At 69.8% G+C, this 22,916-nt stretch overlaps 2 protein-coding genes and 1 long non-coding RNA gene across 5 annotated transcripts; 1 reads left to right on the top strand and 2 right to left on the bottom strand.

Annotated features, from left to right (window-relative positions):
• Positions 1 to 1,065: 1,065 nt before the first annotated feature.
• Positions 1,066 to 4,417, bottom strand: FBXO46 (F-box protein 46). Its single transcript, XM_058828337.1, has 2 exons — positions 4,218 to 4,417; positions 1,066 to 2,969 (listed from the first exon to the last, which is right to left on the bottom strand). The coding sequence occupies exon 2, from the start codon at positions 2,925 to 2,927 to the stop codon at positions 1,173 to 1,175; it is 1,755 nt and encodes a 584-aa protein (XP_058684320.1). The 5' UTR covers positions 2,928 to 2,969; positions 4,218 to 4,417; the 3' UTR covers positions 1,066 to 1,172.
• Positions 4,418 to 5,452: 1,035 nt separating this feature from the next.
• Positions 5,453 to 21,187, bottom strand: GIPR (gastric inhibitory polypeptide receptor). 3 transcript variants are annotated; one of them, XM_058828338.1, is made up of 13 exons: positions 21,036 to 21,187; positions 18,759 to 18,846; positions 18,579 to 18,686; positions 18,365 to 18,486; positions 15,831 to 15,934; positions 14,361 to 14,502; positions 13,284 to 13,437; positions 10,864 to 10,924; positions 9,977 to 10,046; positions 9,782 to 9,870; positions 5,903 to 6,041; positions 5,666 to 5,707; positions 5,453 to 5,591 (listed from the first exon to the last, which is right to left on the bottom strand). In XM_058828338.1, the coding sequence occupies exons 1-13, from the start codon at positions 21,090 to 21,092 to the stop codon at positions 5,469 to 5,471; spliced, it is 1,299 nt and encodes a 432-aa protein (XP_058684321.1). In that variant the 5' UTR covers positions 21,093 to 21,187; the 3' UTR covers positions 5,453 to 5,468. The 3 variants fall into 3 exon arrangements, with proteins under 3 accessions (XP_058684321.1, XP_058684322.1, XP_058684323.1); XM_058828339.1 differs by having other exon boundaries at positions 5,993 to 6,041; XM_058828340.1 differs by lacking the exons at positions 5,453 to 5,591; positions 5,666 to 5,707 and adding an exon at positions 5,714 to 5,902 and having other exon boundaries at positions 5,993 to 6,041.
• On the top strand, positions 21,159 to 22,368 carry LOC131573980 (uncharacterized). Its single transcript, XR_009276324.1, has 3 exons — positions 21,159 to 21,287; positions 21,874 to 22,143; positions 22,259 to 22,368. It is a non-coding gene; the product is annotated as an uncharacterized LOC131573980 (long non-coding RNA).
• The last annotated feature ends 548 nt before the right edge of the window (positions 22,369 to 22,916 follow it).

Here is a 22,916-nt window from a genome sequence, read left to right as displayed (position 1 = left end):
CTGTCCCCATTGTCCTCTGTGGGGACACCACCCTGGAGAGGAACGTGACCCTCCACAAGGCCACCAGCCCAGTTGGGGACATCACCATCGGCTGTCCCCATTGTCTGTCACGGGGACACCACCCTGCAGGGCAATGTCACCCGGCTTGGGGCCACCAGCCCGGTTGGGGACATCGCCATCGGCTGTCCCCACTGTCCTCTCTGGGGACACCACCCTGGAGAGGAACGTGACCCTGCACAAGGCCACCAGCCCAGTTGGGGACATCACCATTGGCCGTCCCCATTGGCTGTCATGGGGACACCACCCTGCAGGGCAATGTCACCCTGCCTGGGGACACCAGCCCTGTCCAGGACATTGCCACTGGCTGTCCCCATTGTCTGTCACAGGGACATCGCCCTGCAGGGCAATGTCACCCTGCTTGGGGCCACCAGTCTGGCTGGGGACATTGCCATCAGCTGTCCCCACTGTCCTCTCTGGGGACACCACCCTGGAGAGGAACGTGACCCTGCACAAGGCCACCAGCCCAGTTGGGGACATCGTGATGATGCCACTGTCCTCTCTGGGGACACCACCCTGCAGGGCAATGTCACCCTGCTTGGGGCCACCAACCCTGTCCAGGACATTGCCACCAGCTGTCCCCATTGTCTGTCACAGGGACATCACCCTGCAGGGCAATGTCACCCTGCCTGGGGACACCAGCCCTGTACCAGGACATCGCCATCAGCTGTCACCACTGTCAACAGGGACACCACCCTGCAGGGCAATGTCACCCTGCTTGGGGCCACCAGTCTGGCTGGGGACATTGCCATCAGCTGTCCCCACTGTCCTCTCTGGAGACAACACCCTGCAGGGCAATGTCACCCTCCACAAGGCCACCACCCCAGTTGGGGACATTGCCACTGGCTGTCCCCACTGTCCTTCACGGGGACACCACCCTGCAGGGCAACGTCACCCTCCACAAGGCCACCAGCCCAGCTGGGGACATCCCCACCCCTTCATCCACACCCGGCCACCTCCACCCCGTCCCCTCCCCTCCCCTTCACGCTTCCACACTCCACCGTTCCATTCCTTTTTTTTTTTCCATCCTTCCGCCCTTCCCATCCCCGGACGCATCCCCCGATCTGTCCATCCGTCCATCCCTCCGTCCGTCCGTCCGTCCGTCCGTCCGTCCTTCACCTCCCGTCCTCCCTGCGGCCGCCCGGGTTCACCCAGTTGTTGTCGTGCAGCCCCGTCCGGCAGCCGGGCGCGTCCCGGTCCGGCCGCCGGCAGCACATCCAGTAGGAGCGGCCGTAGGGGAGGTCGTGGTGGTAGGGCTTGGGGTGCCAGCGGCACAGGGACACGTCCCCGCGCTCGTAGCGCTTCTTGCACTGCTTGCAGGGGTCGTCGCGGTACAGCGGGTCGCGGTTCCAGCGGGAATCCGTGGCCTGCACGCCGAAAGTCTCGATGATGGATTTGAAGTAGTGGCACGAGCACTTGAGGGCGGCCAGCGCCTGCGTGGGCAGGTAGCTGAAGATCTTCACCATGACGTGCTCGGGCAGCAGCAGCATGTACTGCCGCGGCTCCAGCAGCCGCTGGATCTTGAAACGGATCTCCAGGAAATCGTGGGACACGTGCCGGTACAGCCGGCACAGCGCCGGGTCCCCGCCGGCCTCCCTGCCCGGCGACGCCGACGATGCCGACGCCGGTTCCTCGTGCCGGCCGGGCAGCAGGAAGAGCTGCCCCGGCGGCGGCGGCTCGTCCGGCAGCCGCACCGTCTCCTCCGTCACCTGCTTGGCGCTGTCCTTGCCGAAGAACACGCACTGGTCCACCACGCCCGTCACCACCACGTCCACGTGGAAGCCGGACGCGCAGTCCCGCGGCGCCGCCGGACCCTCGGCCGCGCCAGAGCTCGGCTCCGTTGCCGACGCCGACGCCGCCTCGTCGGCGCCGTCCTTGTCGCCTTTGGCGGCCAGCAGCAGCTCCACGCCGGCGCGCGCCGGGCTGACCAGCCGGTACAGGTCGCAGGTGATCTGGTCCTTGGCGCCCAGCGCGCGGGGCCGCTCGGGGACGGCGCCGGTGGCCGCGGCGGCCGCTCGGGGCTCCCGCCCGCTGGAGATGCGGAAGGCGATCCTCACCTCGCCGGGCCCCGCCGCCGTGGCCGCTCCCGGCGCGCACTCCGCCGCGGATCCGCCGCGGCACAGCCCGTTGGGCCGGCCGCCGCCGCCGCCGCCGCCGCCGCCGCCGCCGCGCTCCCGGTGGTGCTGCTGCTGCGATTCGAACTGGGCCACGGCCGCGGCCACGCGCCGGCACTCGGGGCCACCGGGCGCCTCCAGCAGCACCAGCGGGGCCGGAGCGTCGCAGGGCCGGGGCAGGCTCTGCAGGGCCAGCGCCGCTCGCCGCTCCACCAGCGCCACCATCTCCGCCACCGACAGCAGGTCCGGGGCGTCGCTGGCGCCGTCCCCGACGGCGTCGCCGGGGGTGTCCCTGGGGGTGTCCTTAGGAGGGTCCTTGGGGGCGTCACCGGAGCTGGCGGCCCAGGGCGGGCCGGGCGCAGCTTTGGGGTCGTGGCAGCGCCGGCGCCGCTTGGCTTTGGAGCTGTCACTGCCCCAGTTGCCCTTGACCTTCATGGTGCTGGCGCGGCCTCCGGTGCCGCCGGCGCCGCCGGTGCCGCACTGGTGGGCCACGAAGAAAGCCACCTTCTCCTTGGTGTTGCCCGGTTTGATGACGTACCACGTGTCCAGCAACACCCGGCCGTCCTCGGCCGCCGGCGCCGGCGCCGGGCCGGGCTCGGGGGGCTCCGGGGGGGTGTTCTCGGAGGGGCGGCAGCTCAGGGGTTTGCGGGGGGCTGCGGGGGCGGCTCCGGCGGGGGCGCATGGCTTGTTCTGCGAGAAGGTGCCAAAGGGCCGCGGGCACCACAGCTGCAGCTGCGGGAAGGCGTTGGGCTCCATCAGCGCCGCATGGCACGGCCGCGCCGCCGGGGCCGCCCGGGCCTGTGGAGAGACGGGCGGTGATGGCGGGGGGACCCGCGGGGACATCACGGGGACATCGTGGGGGACCCGCGGGGGACCCTCGGAGACATCTCGGGGGACCCTCGGGGACATCACGGGGGACCCCCAGGGACATCCCGGGGGACCCTCGGGGGACATCGCAGGGGACCCTCGGGAGACCCTCGGGGACATCCCGGGGGACCCTCAGGGACATCGCAGGGGACCCTCGGGGACATCACAGGGACATCGTGGGGGACCCGCGGGGAACCCTCGGAGACATCTCGGGGGACCCTCGGGGACATCACAGGGGACCCCTGGGGGACCCTCGGGGACATCGCAGGGGACCCTCGGGGGACATCGCAGGACACCCCCGGGGGACCCTTGGAGACATGATCATGGGGGACCCCCAGGGGATCCTCGGGGACATCATGGGGGACCCTCGGGGACATCATGGGGGACCCCCAGGGACATCGCGGGGAACCCTCGGGGACATCACGGGGGACCCTCGGGGGACCCTTGGGGACATCCCGGGGGACCCTCAGGGACATCGCGGGGGACCCTCAGGGACATCACGGGGAACCCTTGGGGGACCCTCGGGGACATCGCGGGGCCGCGCCCCCTTCCCACGCGCGCCCCAAGCCCCGCCCCCCCGAGCCCGCTAAGCCCCGCCCACCCCTCCTCAAGCCCCGCCCCTCTCTGGCCCCGCCCCGCCCCGCCCGTTTAACGCCTCATCCCCCGCGCGCGCGCCCGGCCGGCAGCCAATCAGCGCGCGGCGTTCGGGCCATGCCCATATATGGACGGCGGCGCGCGGGGGCACGGCCGGGCCGGGGGGCGTGGCCTCGGGGTGGGCGTGGCCCGGCGGCCCCGCCCGGTCCCGCGCCGCCGTCCCGGTCCCGCGTGGGCTCGGGGGGGGTCCGGGGGGGGGACCCGGCTCCGGTGTCCGGTGTGGGGAACGCGTTATCCGGCCCGGCCCCGCCGCGCTGGGGGCGCGGAGACACCACCGGGCCCACCCGGCGCGCCCCGCGTGTCGGCTGAGCGGCGCCGTCCCCCCGCGCCGGTGCTCGGTGCCGCACCGAGATCCCCCCCCCCCCCAGAGCCCCCGCCGTCCCCTCCGTGAGGCCCCGTGGCCGCTCTCAGCCACCGACCCGCAGGCTCGGCCGCTCGCCGGGGCTGCCCCGCGATGCCCCGCGCCCCTCCCCCTCCCGCGCTAAGCCGGGCCCCACCCGGTGCCGCCGCCCCTCCCCCGCTCACCGGGCAGTGCCGGGCGCGGCCGCTCCGCCTCTCCGGCCGCTTCCGGGGTGCCCCGCCGCGCCTGCGCACGTGCCCGCCGCGCTCCGCGCCTGCGCCGCGCGGGGCATCACGGGAGTCGTAGTCTCCCCGTGACGCTCGGCGCCGCCCCGCGGGGCACGCTGGGAGTCGTAGTTCCCCCCTCACAATGACCGCACAGCACCCCTGGGTGTCACGTGGTTGTTTTATGTTTAGGGTACAAACCTGGGGACCCCCGATGTCCCCCACAGGACCCCAAAGCATTGAACCCCCTCCCCAAAATACCCAAATCCCCCGGATTCTGCCCTAAATTGACCCAGAACCCCAAGGCATTGAAATCCCCCTCCAAAAAAACCCAAATCCCCCGGATTCCGCCCTAAACTGACCCAGAACCCCAAGGCATTGAACCCCCCTAAAACACCCAAATTCCCCGGATTCCACCCTAAACTGACCCAGAACCCCAAAGCATTGAACCCCCCTAAAACACCCAAATCCCCCGGATTCCGCCCTAAACTGACCCTGAACCCCAAGGCATTGAGCCCCCCTCCCCAAAACACCCAAATCCCCCGGATTCCGCCCTAAACTGACCCAAATCCCCCGGATTCCGCCCTAAACTGACCCAAATCCCCCGGATTCTGCCCTAAACTGACCCAGAACCCCAAGGCATTGAGCCCCCCCTCCCCAAAACACCCAAATCCCCCGGATTCCGCCCTAAACTGACCCAGAACCCCAAGGCATTGAACCCCCCTAAAACACCCAAATCCCCCGGATTCCGCCCTAAACTGACCCAAATCCCCCGGATTCCGCCCTAAACTGACCCAGAACCCCAAGGCATTGAGCCCCCCATCCCCAAACACCCAAATCCCCCGGATTCCGCCCTAAACTGACCCAGAACCCCAAAGCATTGAACACCCCTCCCCAAAACACCCAAATTCCCCGGATTCTGCCCTAAACTGACCCAAATCCCCCGGATTCCACCCTAAACTGACCCAAAACCCCAAGGCATTGAACCCCCCCATCCCCAAACACCCAAATCCCCCGGATTCTGCCCTAAACTGACCCTGAACCCCAAGGCATTGAAACCCCCCATCCCCAAACACCCAAATTCCCCAGATTCCGCCCTAAACTGACCCAAATCCCCCGGATTCCGCCCTAAACTGACCCACAACCCCTCCCGCACCCCAAACTCTCGGAGACCCCCCCCCTGCCCAGCACCCATGGGTGCCCCCCGCCCCTTCAGCAGCCGCTCTCGACCACCGGGCGCTGCCCCGGCCGGGAGCGACCCCTCGGGGGGGCCCTGGCGGGGCCGGGGACCCCCAGACGGCAGCGCTGCCACCCCCGGCGGATCTCAGCCTGCACCTGCGGGCGGCATGTCGCGACATGACGCTGCGGGGCGCGGCACCCTGTCGCGACACGCCCGGCCGGTGACGCACCTCCTTGTTGGTGAAGCAGTACAGGACGCTGACCACCAGACCCTGGGTGGGGGGACAAGGGGGGGGACACGTGTGGGGACACCCCAAATTAATTACCCCAAATTAACCCCATGGAAGCCGCGTTTCGCCCTCCCCGGTGTCGCGGTGTTGTCGCGGTGTTGTCGCGGTGTTGTCGCGGTGTTGTCGCGGTGTTGTCGCGGTGTTGTCGCGGTGTTGTCGCGGCGTTGTCGCCCTCACCTGCAGCGAGGTGAGCAGCAGGTGAAGGCAGAGCCGGGCCAGCCTCAGGCCGCCGCCGCCTTCGCCCTCCCCGGCCAGGGCGAAAATCACCTCGTGCACTCCCAGCAGCGGGATCAGCGTCAGCGTGGAGCGCGCCAGCCTGGGGACACGCGGGGACACCGTGGGGACATCGCGGGGACACGCGGGGACATCCCCGGGGACACGCGGGGACACCCCCGGACACGGGGACACTCCCGGGGACACGTGGGGACACGTGGGGACACCGCTGGGACACCCCCAGGGACACGCGGGGGGCACCGTGGGGACACCCCCGGACATGGGGACACCCCCGGGGACACGTGGGGACACGCGGGGACACCGCTGGGACACGCGGGGACATCCCCAGGACACGCGGGGACACCCCCGGACACGGGGACACTCCCGGGGACACCGCTGGGACACCCCCGGGAACACGCGGGGACACGCGGGGGGCACCGTGGGGACACCCCCGGACATGGGGACACCCCCGGGGACACGTGGGGACACGCGGGGACACCGCTGGGACACGCGGGGACATCCCCAGGACACGCGGGGACACCCCCGGACACGGGGACACTCCCGGGGACACCGCTGGGACACCCCCGGGGACACGCGGGGACACGCGGGGGGCACCGTGGGGACACCCCCGGACATGGGGACACCCCCGGGGACACGTGGGGACACGTGGGGACACCGCTGGGACACCCCCGGGGACACGCGGGAACACGCGGGGGGCACCGTGGGGACACCCCCGGACATGGGGACACCCCCGGGGACACGTGGGGACACCGCTGGGACACGCGGGGACATCCCCAGGACACGCGGGGACACCCCCGGACACGGGGACACTCCCGGGGACACCGCTGGGACACCCCCGGGGACACGCGGGGACACGCGGGGAGCACCGTGGGGACACCCCCGGACATGGGGACAACCCCGGGGACACGTGGGGACACGTGGGGACACCACTAGGACACGCGGGGACAACCCCGGGACACGCGGGGACACCCCCGGACACGGGGACACTCCCGGGGACACGCGGGGACACCCCCGGGGGCACGCGGGGGGCACCGTGGGGACACCCCCGGACATGGGGACACCCCCGGGGACACGTGGGGACACGCGGGGACACCGCTGGGACACGCGGGGACATCCCCGGGGACACGCGGGGACACCCCCGGACACGGGGACACTCCCGGGGACACCGCTGGGACACCCCCGGACATGGGGACACCCCCGGGGACACGTGGGGACACGCGGGGACACCGTGGGGACACCGCTGGGACACGTGGGGACACCCCCGGGGACACGCGGGGACACCGCTGGGACACCCCCGGGGACACGCTGGGACACGTGGGGACACCACTGGGACACCCCCGGACACGGAGACACCGCTGGGACACGGGGACACCTCCGGGGACACCCCCGGGGACACCGCGGGGACACCCCAGGACATGGGGACACGCGGGACACCGCTGGGACACCCCCGGACCCGGGGACACCACGAGGACACCGCGGGGACACGCGGGGACACCGCTGGGACATCCCCGGGGACACCCCCGAACCCGGGGACACCCCTGACGACACGCGGGGACACCGCTGGGGAACCCCCGGGTACACGCGGGGACACCGCTGGGACACGCGGGGTCACTCCCGGACACGGGGACACCCCTGACGACACGCGGGGACACCGCTGAGACACGCGGGGACACTCCCGGACACGGGGACACGCCTGGGCACACCCTCGGACATGAGGACACGCCTGGGGACACCGCTGGGACATCCCCGGGGACGCCGCCGGACACGGGGACACCACCGGGGACACGCGGGGACACTTCTGGGGACACGGGGACACCCCCGGGGACACGGGGACACCCCCGGGGACACGCGGGGACACTTCAGGGGACACGGCCAGCGATGGCGAGCTGGTGTCCCCACCCTGCCCAGCTGCGGTGGCCGTGTCCCCCCCCCCCGCGACGTCCCCACCTGAGCCGCGTGTCCCCCCCACTCGATGTCCCCACCTGAGCCGCGTGTCCCCACCCGATGTCCCCACCTGAGCCGCGTGTCCTCCCCACCCGCGATGTCCCCACCTGAGCCGCGTGTCCCCCCCACCCGATGTCCCCACCTGAGCCGCGTGTCCCCGCGTGATGTCCCCACCTGAGCCGCGTGTCCCCACCCGCGATGTCCCCACCTGAGCCGCGTGTCCCCCCCACCCGCGATGTCCCCACCTGAGCCGCGTGTCCCCGCGCGATGTCCCCACCTGAGCCGCGTGTCCCCCCCACCCGCGATGTCCCCACCTGAGCCGCGTGTCCCCGCGCGATGTCCCCACCTGAGCCGCGTGTCCCCACCCGCGATGTCCCCACCTGAGCCGCGTGTCCCCACCCGATGTCCCCACCTGAGCCGCGTGTCCCCATCGATGTCCCCACCTGAGCCGCGTGTCCCCACTCGCGATGTCCCCACCTGAGCCGCGTGTCCCCCCCCCGATGTCCCCACCTGAGCCGCGTGTCCCCCACTCGATGTCCCCACCTGAGCCGCGTGTCCCCCCCACTCGATGTCCCCACCTGAGCCGCGTGTCCCCACCCGCGATGTCCCCACCTGAGCCGCGTGTCCCCACTCGCGATGTCCCCACCTGAGCCGCGTGTCCCCACCCGCGATGTCCCCACCTGAGCCGCGTGTCCCCCACCCGATGTCCCCACCTGAGCCGCGTGTCCCCCCCACCCGCGATGTCCCCACCTGAGCCGCGTGTCCCCACTCGATGTCCCCACCTGAGCCGCGTGTCCCCCCCCGCGATGTCCCCACCTGAGCCGCGTGTCCCCACGCGCGATGTCCCCACCTGAGCCGCGTGTCCCCCCCACTCGATGTCCCCACCTGAGCCGCGTGTCCCCCCCACTCGATGTCCCCACCTGAGCCGCGTGTCCCCACTCGATGTCCCCACCTGAGCCGCGTGTCCCCCACTCGATGTCCCCACCTGAGCCGCGTGTCCCCACCCCCGCGATGTCCCCACCTGAGCCGCGTGTCCCCACTCGATGTCCCCACCTGAGCCGCGTGTCCCCACTCGATGTCCCCACCTGAGCCGCGTGTCCCCCCCACCCGCGATGTCCCCACCTGAGCCGCGTGTCCCCACTCGCGATGTCCCCACGTGAGCCGCGTGTCCCCCCCGCGATGTCCCCACCTGAGCCGCGTGTCCCCCCCGCGATGTCCCCACCTGAGCCGCGTGTCCCCACGCGCGATGTCCCCACCTGAGCCGCGTGTCGCCACCCGCGATGTCCCCACCTGAGCCGCGTGTCCCCACTCGCGATGTCCCCACCTGAGCCGCGTGTCCCCATCCGCGATGTCCCCACCTGAGCCGCGTGTCCCCCCCACTCGATGTCCCCACCTGAGCCGCGTGTCCCCACCCGATGTCCCCACCTGAGCCGCGTGTCCCCCCCACTCGATGTCCCCACCTGAGCCGCGTGTCCCCACCCGATGTCCCCACCTGAGCCGCGTGTCCCCCACTCGATGTCCCCACCTGAGCCGCGTGTCCCCCCCACTCGATGTCCCCACCTGAGCCGCGTGTCCCCCCCACTCGATGTCCCCACCTGAGCCGCGTGTCCCCCACCCGCGATGTCCCCACCTGAGCCGCGTGTCCCCCCCCGCGATGTCCCCACCTGAGCCGCGTGTCCCCACTCGCGATGTCCCCACCTGAGCCGCGTGTCCCCCCCACCCGATGTCCCCACCTGAGCCGCGTGTCCCCCACTCGAGGTCCCCACCTGAGCCGCGTGTCCCCGCGTGTCCCCACGCGCGATGTCCCCACCTGAGCCGCGTGTCCCCACGCGCGATGTCCCCACCTGAGCCGCGTGTCCCCACCCGCGATGTCCCCACCTGAGCCGCGTGTCCCCGCGGGACACCTGGCGCGCGCGCACTTTGGCCACCAGGATCCGCACGATGCGCACGAACACCACGAAGTTCACCTGGCAGGGGGAGGCGACAGCAGAGGCGACACCCGCGGTGGCACCTCCCGCGACACCCGGACACCCCCCCCCAAGCCACCGCCACCCCCGTCGCGATGTCACCCACCGCGACGGCCACCAGGATGGGACAGCGGATCAGCCACCACACCGCCACCTTCTCGTTGCGTTCCCAGCACCTGCGGGGGCGGCGGGGGCGCGCTCAGCCCCCTCCCCAAAAGTGTCACCGATGTCCCCTCCGAGGGGACAAAGCGGGGACAGCGCGGGGACAGAGCGGGGACAGAGCGGGGACAGCGCGGGGGACAGTGGGGGGACAGAGCGGGGACAGAGCGGGGGACAGGGTGGGGGACAGGGCGGGGACAGCGCAGGGGACAGCGCGGGGACGGGGGGGGACAGCGCGGGGACAGAGCGGGGACAGGGTGGGGACAGCATGGGGACAGCGCGGGGACAGCGCGGGGACAGCGCGGGGACAGGGTGGGGACAGCATGGGGACAGCGCGGGGACAGCGCGGGGACAGAGCGGGGACAGAGCGGGGACAGAGCGGGGGACAGGGTGGGGACAGAGCGGGGACAGTGCGGGGACAGCGCGGGGACAGGGTGGGGACAGGGTGGGGACAGCGCGGGGACAGCGCGGGGACAGCGCGGGGACAGCGCGGGGACAGGGTGGGGACAGCGCGGGGACAGGGTGGGGACAGAGAGGGGACAGGGAGGGGACAGAGAGGGGACAGGGAGGGGACAGGGTGGGGACAGGGCGGGGACAGCGTGGGGACAGCGAGGGGGACAGCGCGGGGACAGTGTGGGGACAGAGCGGGGACAGGGAGGGGACAGGGAGGGGACAGGGAGGGGACAGAGAGGGGACAGAGCGGGGGACAGGGTGGGGGACAGGGTGGGGGACAGGGTGGGGGACAGGGTGGGGACAGCGCGGGGACAGGGTGGGGACAGAGCGGGGACAGGGAGGGGACAGGGAGGGGACAGGGTGGGGGACAGGTGGCCTCACCCCTCGTTCTCGTACAGGTACCGCAGGAGGACCCAGGGGACAACGAAGAGCACGGGGACACCTGGGGTGGGGGACACGAACGGTTAGGGACAGCGGGGGACACGGGGGGACACACAGGTGACACGGGTGACACAGGTGACATTGGTGACACAGGTGACACTGGGGACACAGGTGACACTGGGGACACTGGTGACACGGGTGACACAGATGATACGGGGGCACAGGAGGTGGCACGGAGGGGGACATGGGGGGGACACGGGGGGACACAAAAGCACAGGAGGTGCCACAGGTGCCACAGGTGACACAGTGCCACAGGTGCCACAGATGACAGAGGTGCCACAGGTGCCACAGCTCCACAGGTGACAGAGGTGACACAGGTGCCACAGGTGACACGGGGGCACGGGAGTTGGCACGGGGGGGGACACGGGGGGGACACAAAGGCACAGCAGGTGACACAGGTGGCACAGCGACACAGGTGCCACAGGTGCCACAGGTGCCACGGGTGCCACGGGTGACACAGGTGCCACAGGTGACACAGCGACACAGGTGCCACAGGTGCCACAGGTGCCACGGGTGCCACAGCTGCCACAGCGACACGGGTGCCACAGGTGCCACAGGTGCCACGGGTGACACAGGTGACACAAGTGACACAGGTGACACAGGTGACACAGGTGACAGGTGCCACAGGTGAGACAAGAGGTGGCACGGAGAGGGACATGAGGGGGACACGGGGGGACACACAGGTGCCAGAGGTGACAGGTGACAGATGACACAGTGCCACAGGTGCCAGGTGACACAGGTGACACAGGTGACACAGGTGACAGGTGCCACAGGTACCAGGTGACACAGCAACACAGGTGACAGATGACACAGTGCCACAGGTGCCACAGGTGCCACAGGTGCCAGGTGACACAGGTGACACAGGTGACACAGGTGACAGGTGACACAGGTGACACAGGTGACACAGGGCCATGTCGCACCCCATCCGAGGAGGAGGAAGGCGGGCAGGCAGCGGCGGCCGGAGGTGGCACGGAGGGAGACACGGGGGGGACACAAAGGCACAGGAGGTGACACAGGTGACACAGGTGACAGATGACACAGGTGACAGGTGACACAGGTGACACAGGTGACAGGTGCCAGGGCCATGTCGCACCCCATCCGAGGAGGAGGAAGGCGGGCAGGCAGCGGCGGCCGGAGGTGGCGAGCAGGAGGGAGACACGGGGGGGACACAAAGGCACAGGAGGTGACACAGGTGACACAGGTGACACAGGTGACAGGTGACACAGGTGACACAGGTGACACAGGGCCATGTCGCACCCCATCCGAGGAGGAGGAAGGCGGGCAGGCAGCGGCGGCCGGAGGTGGCACAGAGGGAGACACGGGGGGGACACAAAGGCACAGGAGGTGACACAGGTGACACAGGTGACAGGTGACACAGGTGACAGGTGACAGGTGCCAGGGCCATGTCGCACCCCATCCGAGGAGGAGGAAGGCGGGCAGGCAGCGGCGGCCGGAGGTGGCACAGAGGAGGGAGACACGGGGGGGACACAAAGGCACAGGAGGTGACACAGGTGACACAGGTGACACAGGTGACACAGATGACACAGGTGACACAGGTGACACAGGTGACACAGGTGACACAGATGACACAGGTGACACAGGTGACACAGATGACACAGGTGACACAGGTGACACAGGTGACACAGGTGACACAGGTGACACAGGTGACACAGGTGACAGGTGACACAGGTGACACAGGTGACACAGGTGACACAGGGCCATGTCGCACCCCATCCGAGGAGGAGGAAGGCGGGCAGGCAGCGGCGGCCGGAGGTGGCACGGAGGGAGACACGGGGGGGACACAAAGGCACAGGAGGTGACACAGGTGACACAGGTGACACAGGTGACAGGTGACACAGGTGACACAGGTGACACAGGTGACACAGGGCCATGTCGCACCCCATCCGAGGAGGAGGAAGGCGGGCAGGCAGCGGCGGCCGGAGGTGGCACAGAGGGGGAGACACGGGGGGACACAAAGGCACAGGAGGTGACACAGGTGACACAGGTGACACAGGTGACACAGGTGACACAGGTGACACAGGTGACAGGTGACACAGGTGACACAGGTGACACAGGTGACAGGTGACACAGGTGACACAGGTGACAGGTGACACAGGTGACACAGGTGACACAGGTGACACAGGTGACAGGTGACACAGGTGACACAGGTGACAGGTGACACAGGGCCGTGTCGCACCCCATCCGAGGAGGAGGAAGGCGGGCAGGCAGCGGCGGCCGGAGGTGGCACGGAGGGAGACACGGGGGGACACAAAGGCACAGGAGGTGACACAGGTGACACAGGTGACAGGTGACACAGGTGACACAGGTGACAGGTGACAGGTGCCAGGGCCATGTCGCACCCCATCCGAGGAGGAGGAAGGCGGGCAGGCAGCGGCGGCCGGAGGTGGCGAGCAGGAGGCGCAGCAGGAAGAGCCCCTCGCCCATGGCCCACGCGTAATTGGCGCCCACGCAGTACTGGGCCAGGCTCTGCGCCACGCGACACGCGGGGCCCGCCTGCGGCGACACGGTGACACCACAGGTGACACACACACACAGGGCTGTCCCCTCCCCGCCCCGACACCGCCACCAGCGGCCACCAGCGGCCACCGGCGGCGGGTGACAGCCACCCCCGAGAGTGTCACCCGCTCCCGTGGGTGGCCCCGTGTGCTCCCTCCAGCCTCCGCCGTCAGTGTCGCCTCCCTCCCGTGGGTGTCCCCGTGGGTGCCACCCAGTCCCGTGAGTGTCCCCGGGGGTTGTCCCCGGTCCCGCGGGTGTCCCCGTGGGTTGTCTCCGGTCCCGTGAGTGTCCCCGTGGGTGCCACCCTCCCCCGTGAGTGTCCCCGTGGGTTGTCCCCGCTCCCCCGCGGGTTTCCCCAGGGCTGTCCCCGCGGGTGTCCCCGTGGGTTGTCCCCGGTCCCGCGGGTGTCCCCACGGGTGTCCCCAGGGGTGTCCCCAGGGTGTCCCCAGGGCTGTCCCCGCGGTGTCCCCAGGGTGTCCCCACGTGTGTCCCCGCGGTGTCCCCGGGGTGTCCCCATGGTGTCCCCAGGGTGTCCCCGCTCCCCCACGGGTGTCCCCGCAGTGTCCCCAGGGGTGTCCCCGCCGTGTCCCCGCGGTGTCCCCAGGGTGTCCCCGCGGTGTCCCCAGGGTGTCCCCGCGGTGTCCCCAGGGTGTCCCCACGTGTGTCCCCAGGGTGTCCCCGGGGTTTCCCCACGTGTGTCCCCGCTCCCCCGCGGGTGTCCCCAGGGCTGTCCCCACGTGTGTCCCCAGGGTGTCCCCAGGGTTTCCCCGCTCCCCCGCGGGTGTCCCCAGGGGTGTCCCCGGGGTGTCCCTGGGGTGTCCCCAGGGTGTCCCCGCGGTGTCCCCAGGGGTGTCCCCGGGGTGTCCCTGGGGTGTCCCCGGGGTGTCCCCGCGGTGTCCCCAGGGTGTCCCCATGCCCACCTGCATGCCCAGCAGCTGCAGGGGGTGGCCGTGGCGGTGGCCGTGTGGCAGCAGCGCGTCACGCGTGAGGATGGCGCCGGCCCGGAGCGCGAAGGACACGAAGAGGTTGGCGTGGATCAGGTTCCGCGTGCAGCGCAGGCGCCTGCGGGGACAGCGACACGGGGGACACGGGGACACGGATGACACGGGTGACACGGGTGACACGGGGACAGCGACACGGGTGACATGGGGATACTGACACGGGTGACACGGGGACACGGGTGACACGGGTGACACGGGGACACGGGTGACACGGGTGACACGGGTGACACGGGGACACGGGTGACACGGGTGACACGGGTGACACGGGGACACGGGTGACACGGGTGACACGGGGACACGGGTGACACGGGGACAGCGACACGGGTGACACGGGGACACGGGTGACACGGGTGACATGGGGACACTGACACGGGTGACACCGGGACACTGACACGGGTGACACGGGGACACCGCCTGGTTGACACAGGGACAGGGACACTGCCTGGGTGACACGGGGACAGCCCTTGGGTGACACGGGGACAGCCCCTGGGTGACACAGGGACACCGACACAGGTGACACGGGGACACCGCCTGGGTGACACGGGGACAGCCCCTGGGAGACTCGGGGACACCGCCCGGGTGACACCGCCACGGGGGGCAGCAGCACACAGGGGTGTGACAGACCCAGAGGTGACACAGCTCCAGGGGTGACAGTGCCCCAGGGGTGACACAGCCCCAGGGGTGACACAGCCCCAGAGGTGACAGTGCCCCAGGGGTGACACAGCCCCAGGAGGTGACAGTGCCCCAGGTGTGACAGTGCCCCAGAGGTGACACAGCCCCAGGGGTGACACAGCCCCAGGTGTGACACAGCCCCCCAGGAGGTGACACAGCCCCAGAGGTGACACAGCCCCAGGGGTGACACAGCCCCCCAGGAGGTGACAGTGCCCCAGGGGTGACACAGCCCCCCAGGAGGTGACAGTGCCCCAGAGGTGACACAGCCCCCCAGGGGTGACACAGCCCCAGAGGTGACACAGCCCCCCAGGGGTGACACAGCCCCCCAGGGGTGACACAGCCCCAGGGGTGACAGTGCCCCAGGAGGTGACACAGCCCCAGGGGTGACACAGCCCCCCAGGAGGTGACAGTGCCCCAGGTGTGACACAGCCCCACAGAGGTGACAGTGCCCCAGGTGTGACACAGCCCCAGGGGTGACAGTGCCCCAGGTGTGACACAGCCCCACAGAGGTGACAGTGCCCCAGGTGTGACACAGCCCCAGGGGTGACACAGCCCCCCAGGAGGTGACAGTGCCCCAGAGGTGACACAGCCCCAGAGGTGACACAGCCCCCCAGAGGTGACACAGCCCTCAGAGGTGACACAGCCCCCCAGAAGTGACACAGCCCCACAGAGGTGACACAGCCCCAGGAGGTGACAGTGCCCCAGGTGTGTCCCTACCTGAGCAGCAGCAGCAGCAGCAGCGCCACCACCAGCGCGACAAGGGACAGCGAATATCCCACGGTGTAGAGGAGACGGAACTGCTCCAGCAGCCACGCCTGGCGCTGAGGGGACACGGGGACACCGGACAGGGGACACGGGGACACCGGACAGGGGACAGGGGACACGGGGACACCGGACAGGGGACACGGGGACATGGGGGGACACGGGGACAGAGGACACGTGGGGACATGGGGACATGGGACACGGGACACGGGACAGGGGGACACGGGGACACGGGGACAGGGGGACATGGGGATGTGGGGATGTGGGGACATGGGGACACGGGGGGACATGGGGACACGGGGGGACATGGGGACATGGGGACACGGGACACGGGACAGGGGACAGGGGGACACCGGACAGGGGACACGGGGACACCGGACAGGGGACAGGGGGACACCGGACAGGGGACAGGGGGACATGGGGGGACACGGGGACATGGGGGGACACGGGGACAGAGGACACGTGGGGACATGGGGACATGGGGACACGGGACACAGGGACACGGGACACGGGACACGGGGACATGGGGACATGGGGACACGGGGACATGGGGACACGGGGACACGGGGACATGGGGACATGGGGACGTGGGGACATGGGGACACGGGACAGGGGGACACGGGGACATGGGGACACGGGACACGGGGACACGGGGACATGGGGACACGGGGACATGGGGACACGGGGACACGGGGACATGGGGACATGGGGACATGGGGACATGGGGACACGGGACACGGGACAGGGGGACACGGGACACGGGACACGGGGACATGGGGACATGGGAACACGGGGACACGGGACATGGGGACACGGGGACACGGGGACACGGGGACATGGGGACATGGGGACATGGGGACATGGGGACATGGGGACATGGGGACATGGGGACACGGGGACACGGAACATGGGGACATGGGAACACGGGGACACGGGACATGGGGACACGGGGACACGGGGACACGGGGACATGGGGACACGGGGATATGGGACATGGGGACAAGGGACATGGGGACACGGGGACACGGGGACACGGGACATGGGGACACGGGGATATGGGGACACGGGGACATGGGGACACGGGACACGGGGACATGGGGACATGGGGACATGGGGACAAGGGACATGGGGACACGGGGACATGGGGGACAGGGGACACGGGACATGGGGACACAGGGGCACGGGGACACGGGGACACGGGGACATGGGGACACGGGGGACATGGCACAGCATGGTGACAGCAAGGGACACAGCACACAGGACACAGCAGGGGACAGGACGCGACACAGGGGACACGGGGGGCACGGCACAGCGCGACACAGGGCGGGACACGAGTGGCAGCGCAGCGTGGCACGTGGCACCGCGGCGTGTCACACGGTGTCACACGGTGTCGCACGGTGTCACACGGGGCACAGCACGACACGGAGCGCAGCACGACGCGGGGCACAGTGTGACACACGCGGGGCACAGTGTGACACGGAGCACGACACAGCGACAGGCACGTGGCATCTCCCAGCATGGTGGCACCCCGCGGTGTCACCCCACTGTGTCCCCCCCGCTGTCCCCTCCGGCGTCACTTCCCTGCGCCCCCCGCTGTCCCCGCGCTGTCCCCCCCCCAACCCCGACACGTCCCCCGATGTCCCCTCCCTGTCCCTTCACTGTCCCCTCACTGTCCCCTCCCTGTCCCCTCAATGTCCCCTCCCTGTCCCCGCGCTGTCCCCTCACTGTCCCTGCGCTGTCCCCTCACTGTCCCCTCCCTGTCCCTTCACTGTCCCCTCACTGTCCCCTCCCTGTCCTCACTGTCCCATCCCTGTCCCCGCGCTGTCCCCTCTCTGTCCCATCCCTGTCCCCTCAGTGTTCCCTCCCTGTCCCCTCCCTGTCCCATCCCTGTCCCCGCGCTGTCCCCGCTCTGTCCCCTCTCTGTCCCATCCCTGTCCCCTCAGTGTTCCCTTCCTGTCCCCTCCCTGTCCCCGCTCTGTCCCCTCTCTGTCCCATCCCTGTCCCCTCAGTGTTCCCTTCCTGTCCCCTCCCTGTCCCCGCTCTGTCCCCTCACTGTCCCCTCATTGTCCCTGCCCTGTCCCCCCTCTATCCCCGCCACGTTCCCGCTCTGTCCCCTCAATGTCCCCTCCCTGTCCCCGCTCTGTCCCCTCCCTGTCCCCGCTCTGTCCCCTCCCTGTCCCTTCCCTGTCCCCTCCCTGTCCCCTCACTGTCCCCTCCCTGTCCTCACTGTCCCATCCCTGTCCCCGCGCTGTCCCCGGTCTGTCCCCTCTCTGTCCCATCCCTGTCCCCTCCCTGTCCCCTTCCTGTCCCCTCCCTGTCCCTTCCCTGTCCCCGCGCTGTCCCCTCCCTGTCCCCTCCCTGTCCCCTCCCTGTCCCCGCGCTGTCCCCTCCCTGTCCCATCCCTGTCCCCTCCCTGTCCCCTCCCTGTCCCCTCCCTGTCCCATCCCTGTCCCCTCGCTGTCCCCTCCCTGTCCCCTCCCAGTCCCCACCTGCAGCGGCTGCACCTGCGCCAGGTCCTCGCACTGGGAATTGTCCTGCCAGGTCCTGCCGGTGTCATCTGTCACCCAGCGCCCGTCGGGGCCGCAGCGCCGCGCCACCACCCCGCCCTGCACTGTGGCACCGCTGTCACCCGCTGTCCCCTCGCTGTCCCCTCGCTGTCCCCAGCTGTCCCCTCGCTGTCCCCTCCTGGGGGACCCGCGTTACCTCGGTGGTACCAGGGCAGGTACCAGGGGCAGGGGACAGTGGCGGTGCTGTTGGGGACAGCGTCCCCCCAGCACGCGTAGAGGTCGAAGCTGCGGTTGCAGACGGGTCCTGGGGGGGTCGTGGGGGGGTCAGGGGGGGTCCTGGAGTGTCCCCCGGTGTCCCCAAGGTGTCGCGGCTCACCTGGGGAGGGCGGGGCCAGCAGCAGGTGCAGCTCGCAGGACTGGCGGTACTGGAGCCACGCGAGCACGGTGGCCTGAGCGGAGCGGTCCTGAGGGGACAGCGGGGACATTGGGGACAGTAATGGGGACATTGGGGACAGTAATGGGGACAGTAATGGGGACATTGGGGACAGCGGGGACAGCGGGGACAGTAATGGGGACATTGGGGACAGCGGGGACAGCGGGGACAGCAGCAGGTGCAGCTCGCAGGACTGGCGGTACCGGAGCCACGCGAGCACGGTGGCCTGAGCGGAGCGGTCCTGGGGGGACAGCGGGGACAGCAGTGGGGACATTGGGGACAGTAATGGGGACATTGGGGACAGCGGGGACAGCGGGGACAGCAGCAGGTGCAGCTCGCAGGACTGGCGGTACCGGAGCCACGCGAGCACGGTGGCCTGAGCGGAGCGGTCCTGGGGGGGACATTGGGGACATTGGGGACAGCGGGGACAGCAGTGGGGACATTGGGGACAGCAGCGGGGACAGCAATGGGGACATTGGGGACAGTAATGGGGACATTGGGGACAGCGGGGACAGCGGGGACAGCAGCAGGTGCAGCTCGCAGGACTGGCGGTACCGGAGCCACGCGAGCACGGTGGCCTGAGCGGAGCGGTCCTGGGGGGGACAGCAATGGGGACATTGGGGACAGCGGGGACAGCAGCGGGGACAGCAATGGGGACATCGGGGACAGCAGTGGGGACATCGGGGACAGCAGCGGGGACAGCAATGGGGACATCGGGGACAGCAGTGGGGACATCGGGGACAGCAGTGGGGACATCGGGGACAGCGGGGACAGCAGGGACAGTAATGGGGACATTGGGGACAGCAGTGGGGACATCGAGGACAGTAATGGGGACATTGGGGACAGCAGTGGGGACAGCGGGGACAGTAATGGGGACATTGGGGACATCGGGGACAGCGGGGCCAGCAGTGGAGACATTGGGGACAGCAGCGGGGACAGCGGGGACAGCGGGGGACAGCGGGGTGACAGAGTGGGACAGCGGGGCCAGCAGCAGGTGCAGCTCGCAGGACTGGCAGTACCGGAGCCACGCGAGCACGGTGGCCTGAGCGGAGCGATCCTGGGGGGGACATTGGGGACATTGGGACACTGGGGACAGCGGGGACAGTAATGGGGACATTGGGGACAGCGGGGACAGCAGTGGGGACATTGGGGACATCGGGGACAGCGGGGCCAGCAGCAGGTGCAGCTCGCAGGACTGGCGGTACCGGAGCCACGCGAGCACGGTGGCCTGAGCGGAGCGATCCTGGGGGGACATTGGGGACATTGGGGACAGTAATGGGGACATTGGGGACATCGGGGACAGCGGGGCCAGCAGCAGGTGCAGCTCGCAGGACTGGCAGTACCGGAGCCACGCGAGCACGGTGGCCTGAGCGGAGCGATCCTGGGGGGGACATTGGGGACAGCGGGGACAGTAATGGGGACATTGGGGACAGCGGGGACAGCATCGGGGACAGCAGTGGGGACATCGGGGACAGTAATGGGGACATTGGGGACATGGGGGACAGTAATGGGGACATTGGGGACAGCAGCGGGGACATCGGGGACAGCAGTGGGGACATTGGCGACATGGGGGACAGTAATGGGGACATTGGGGACAGCAGTGGGGACATTGGGGACAGCGGGGACAGTAATGGGGACAGCGGGGACAGCAGTGGAGACATTGGGGACAGCAGTGGGGACATTGGGGACAGCAGTGGGGACATTGGCGACATGGGGGACAGTAATGGGGACATTGGGGACAGCAGTGGGGACATCGGGGACAGCAATGGGGATATCGGGGACAGCAGTGGGGACATCGGGGGACATCGGGGACAGCAGTGGGGACATCGGGGACAGCGGAGGACATCGGGGACAGCATCGGGGACAGCAGCGGGAACATCGGGGGACATCGGGGGACATCGGGGGACATTGGGGGACATCGGGGGACATCGGGGACAGCAGTGGGGACATCGGGGGACAGCAGCGAGAGACGGCGGTGGGGGAGAGGGGGACAGCGAGGGACAGCGATGGGGACATCGGGGGACATCGGGGGACAGCAGTGGGGACATCGGGGGACAGCAGTGGGGACATCGGGGGACATCGGGGGACATCGGGGGACAGCAGTGGGGACATCGGGGGACATCGGGGGGACATCGGGGGACATCGGGGGACATTGGGGGACATTGGGGGACATCGGGGGACAGCAGTGGGGACATCGGGGGACATCGGGGGGGGTCTCACCTCTGCTCCGGGCGGGACGTGGCTCAGCGGGGCGGGGGTCGCTGCCTGCTGGCCCATGGTGGCCCCTGGGGGCTCTGGTGCCGGTGTCACCTCCCCCGGTGTCACCTCCCCCGTGTCACCTCCCCCGTGTCGCCGCTCCGTGGCTCTGTCACCCTCGGGTGGCACCGGCACGGGCAGGGACCGCCCCCGGGAGGGGCGGGAGGAGCCTCGGTGTCACCAAGGGGGTGCCGGTGTCACCAAGGGGGTCCTGGTGTCACCAAGGGGGTGCCGGTGTCACCAAGGGGGTGCCGGTGTCACCAAGGGGGTCCACGGCCACTTGCAAGGGTCTCAGTGTCACCCGGGTGTGTCCCAGTGTCCCCCCCGTGTCCCCAGCTGTGTCCTAATGTCCCCCCTGTCTTCCCTGGTGTCCCCCAGTGTCCACCGCAGGTGTCCCAGTGTCCCCAGGTGTCCCCCTGGTGTGTCCCAGTGTCCCCTGGTGTGTCCCAGTGTCCCCAGGTGTCCCCCTGGTGTGTCCCAGTGTCCCCCGGTGTCCCCCAGTGTCCGCCGCAGGTGTCCCAGTGTCTCCCAGTGTCCCAGGTGTCCCCCTGGTGTCCCCTGGTGTCCCCAGGTGTGTCCCCGTGTCCCACCAGTGTCCCCCAGTGTCCCCCCGGTGTCCCCAGGTGTGTCCCAGTGTCCCCCAGGTGTGTCCCAGTGTCCGCCCGGTGTGTCGCAGTGTCCCCCAGTGTCCCCTGGTGTCCCCCCGGTGTCCCCAGGTGTGTCCCAGTGTCCCCCGCAGGTGTCCCCAGGTGTCCCCCAGTGTCCCCCAGGTGTGTCCCAGTGTCCCCCAGGTGTGTCCCAGTGTCCCCCAGTGTCCCCTGGTGTCCCCCCGGTGTCCCCAGGTGTGTCCCAGTGTCCTCATGGGTGTCCCGGTGTCCCTCAAGTGTCCCCCAGTGTCCACCGCAGGTGTCCCAGTGTCTCCCAGTGTCCCCAGGTGTGTCCCAGGTGTGTCCCAGGTGTCCCCCAGATGTGTCCCAGGTGTCCCCCAGTGTCCCCCCGGTGTCCCCCCGGTGTCCCCTGGTGTGTCCCAGTGTCCCCCGCAGGTGTCCCAGTGTCCCCAGGTGTGTCCCAGGTGTGTCCCAGTGTCCCAGGTGTGTCCCAGGTGTGTCCCAGTGTCCCCAGGTGTGTCCCAGGTGTGTCCCAGATGTCCCCCAGATGTGTCCCAGGTGTCCCCAGGTGTGTCCCAGGTGTCCCCCAGTGTCCCCCCGTGTCCCCAGGTGTGTCCCGGTGTCCCCCAGGTGTGACCCAGTGTCCCCTCGGTGTGTCCCAATGTCCCCCAATGTCCCCCAGGTGTGTCCCGGTGTCCTCAGGCGTGTCCCCGTGTCCCCCCGGTGTCCCCTAGGTGTCCCCCAGTGTCCCCAGGTATGTCCCAGTGTCCCCAGGTGTCGCCAGCTGTGTCCCCCAGTGTCCCCCAGGTGTCCCCAGGTGTCCCCAGGTGTCCCCAGGTGTCCCCAGCTGTGTCCCCCAGTGTCCCCCAGGTGTCCCAGGTGTCCCCAGGTGTCGCCAGCTGTGTCCCCCAGTGTCCCCCAGGTGTCCCAGGTGTGTCCCCCCGGTGTCCCCGATGTCCCCAAGACAAGGGGGCGTGTCCCTTCCAGCGCGCGCCTCGCCAGGCGGCGCCACCACCGAGGGGGAGGGGAGGGGAGGGGAGGGGAGGGGAGGGGAGGGGAGGGGAGGGAGAAGGAGGGGAGGGGAGAGGAGAAGGAGGGGAGGGGAGAGGAGAGGAGGGGAGGGGAGGGGAGGGAGGGGAGGGAGGGGAGGGGAGGGGAGGGGAGGGGAGGGGAGGGGAGGGGAGGGGAGGGGAGGGGAGGGGAGGGGAGGGGAGGGGAGGGGAGGGGAGGGGAGGGA

This window comes from Poecile atricapillus, assembly GCF_030490865.1.
Source record: "Poecile atricapillus isolate bPoeAtr1 chromosome 31 unlocalized genomic scaffold, bPoeAtr1.hap1 SUPER_31_unloc_1, whole genome shotgun sequence".
NCBI lineage: Eukaryota > Metazoa > Chordata > Aves > Passeriformes > Paridae > Poecile > Poecile atricapillus.
Note: the sequence above shows the minus strand (reverse complement) of the source record. Positions and strands in the feature narration are given on the sequence as shown.

Excerpts from the sequence above, each read along its gene's own strand:
- FBXO46 (XM_058828337.1), bottom strand. The coding sequence starts at position 2,927 with ATGGAGCCCAACGCCTTCCCGCAGCTGCAGCTGTGGTGCCCGCGGCCC.
- GIPR (XM_058828338.1), bottom strand. The coding sequence starts at position 21,092 with ATGGGCCAGCAGGCAGCGACCCCCGCCCCGCTGAGCCACGTCCCGCCC. Across the intron at positions 18,847-21,035 it reads ACGTCCCGCCCGGAGCAGAG|GACCGCTCCGCTCAGGCCAC; the intron begins GTGAGACCCCCC and ends CTGTCCCCTCAG. Across the intron at positions 10,047-10,863 it reads TACCTGTACGAGAACGAGGG|GTGCTGGGAACGCAACGAGA; the intron begins GTGAGGCCACCT and ends CCGCCCCCGCAG.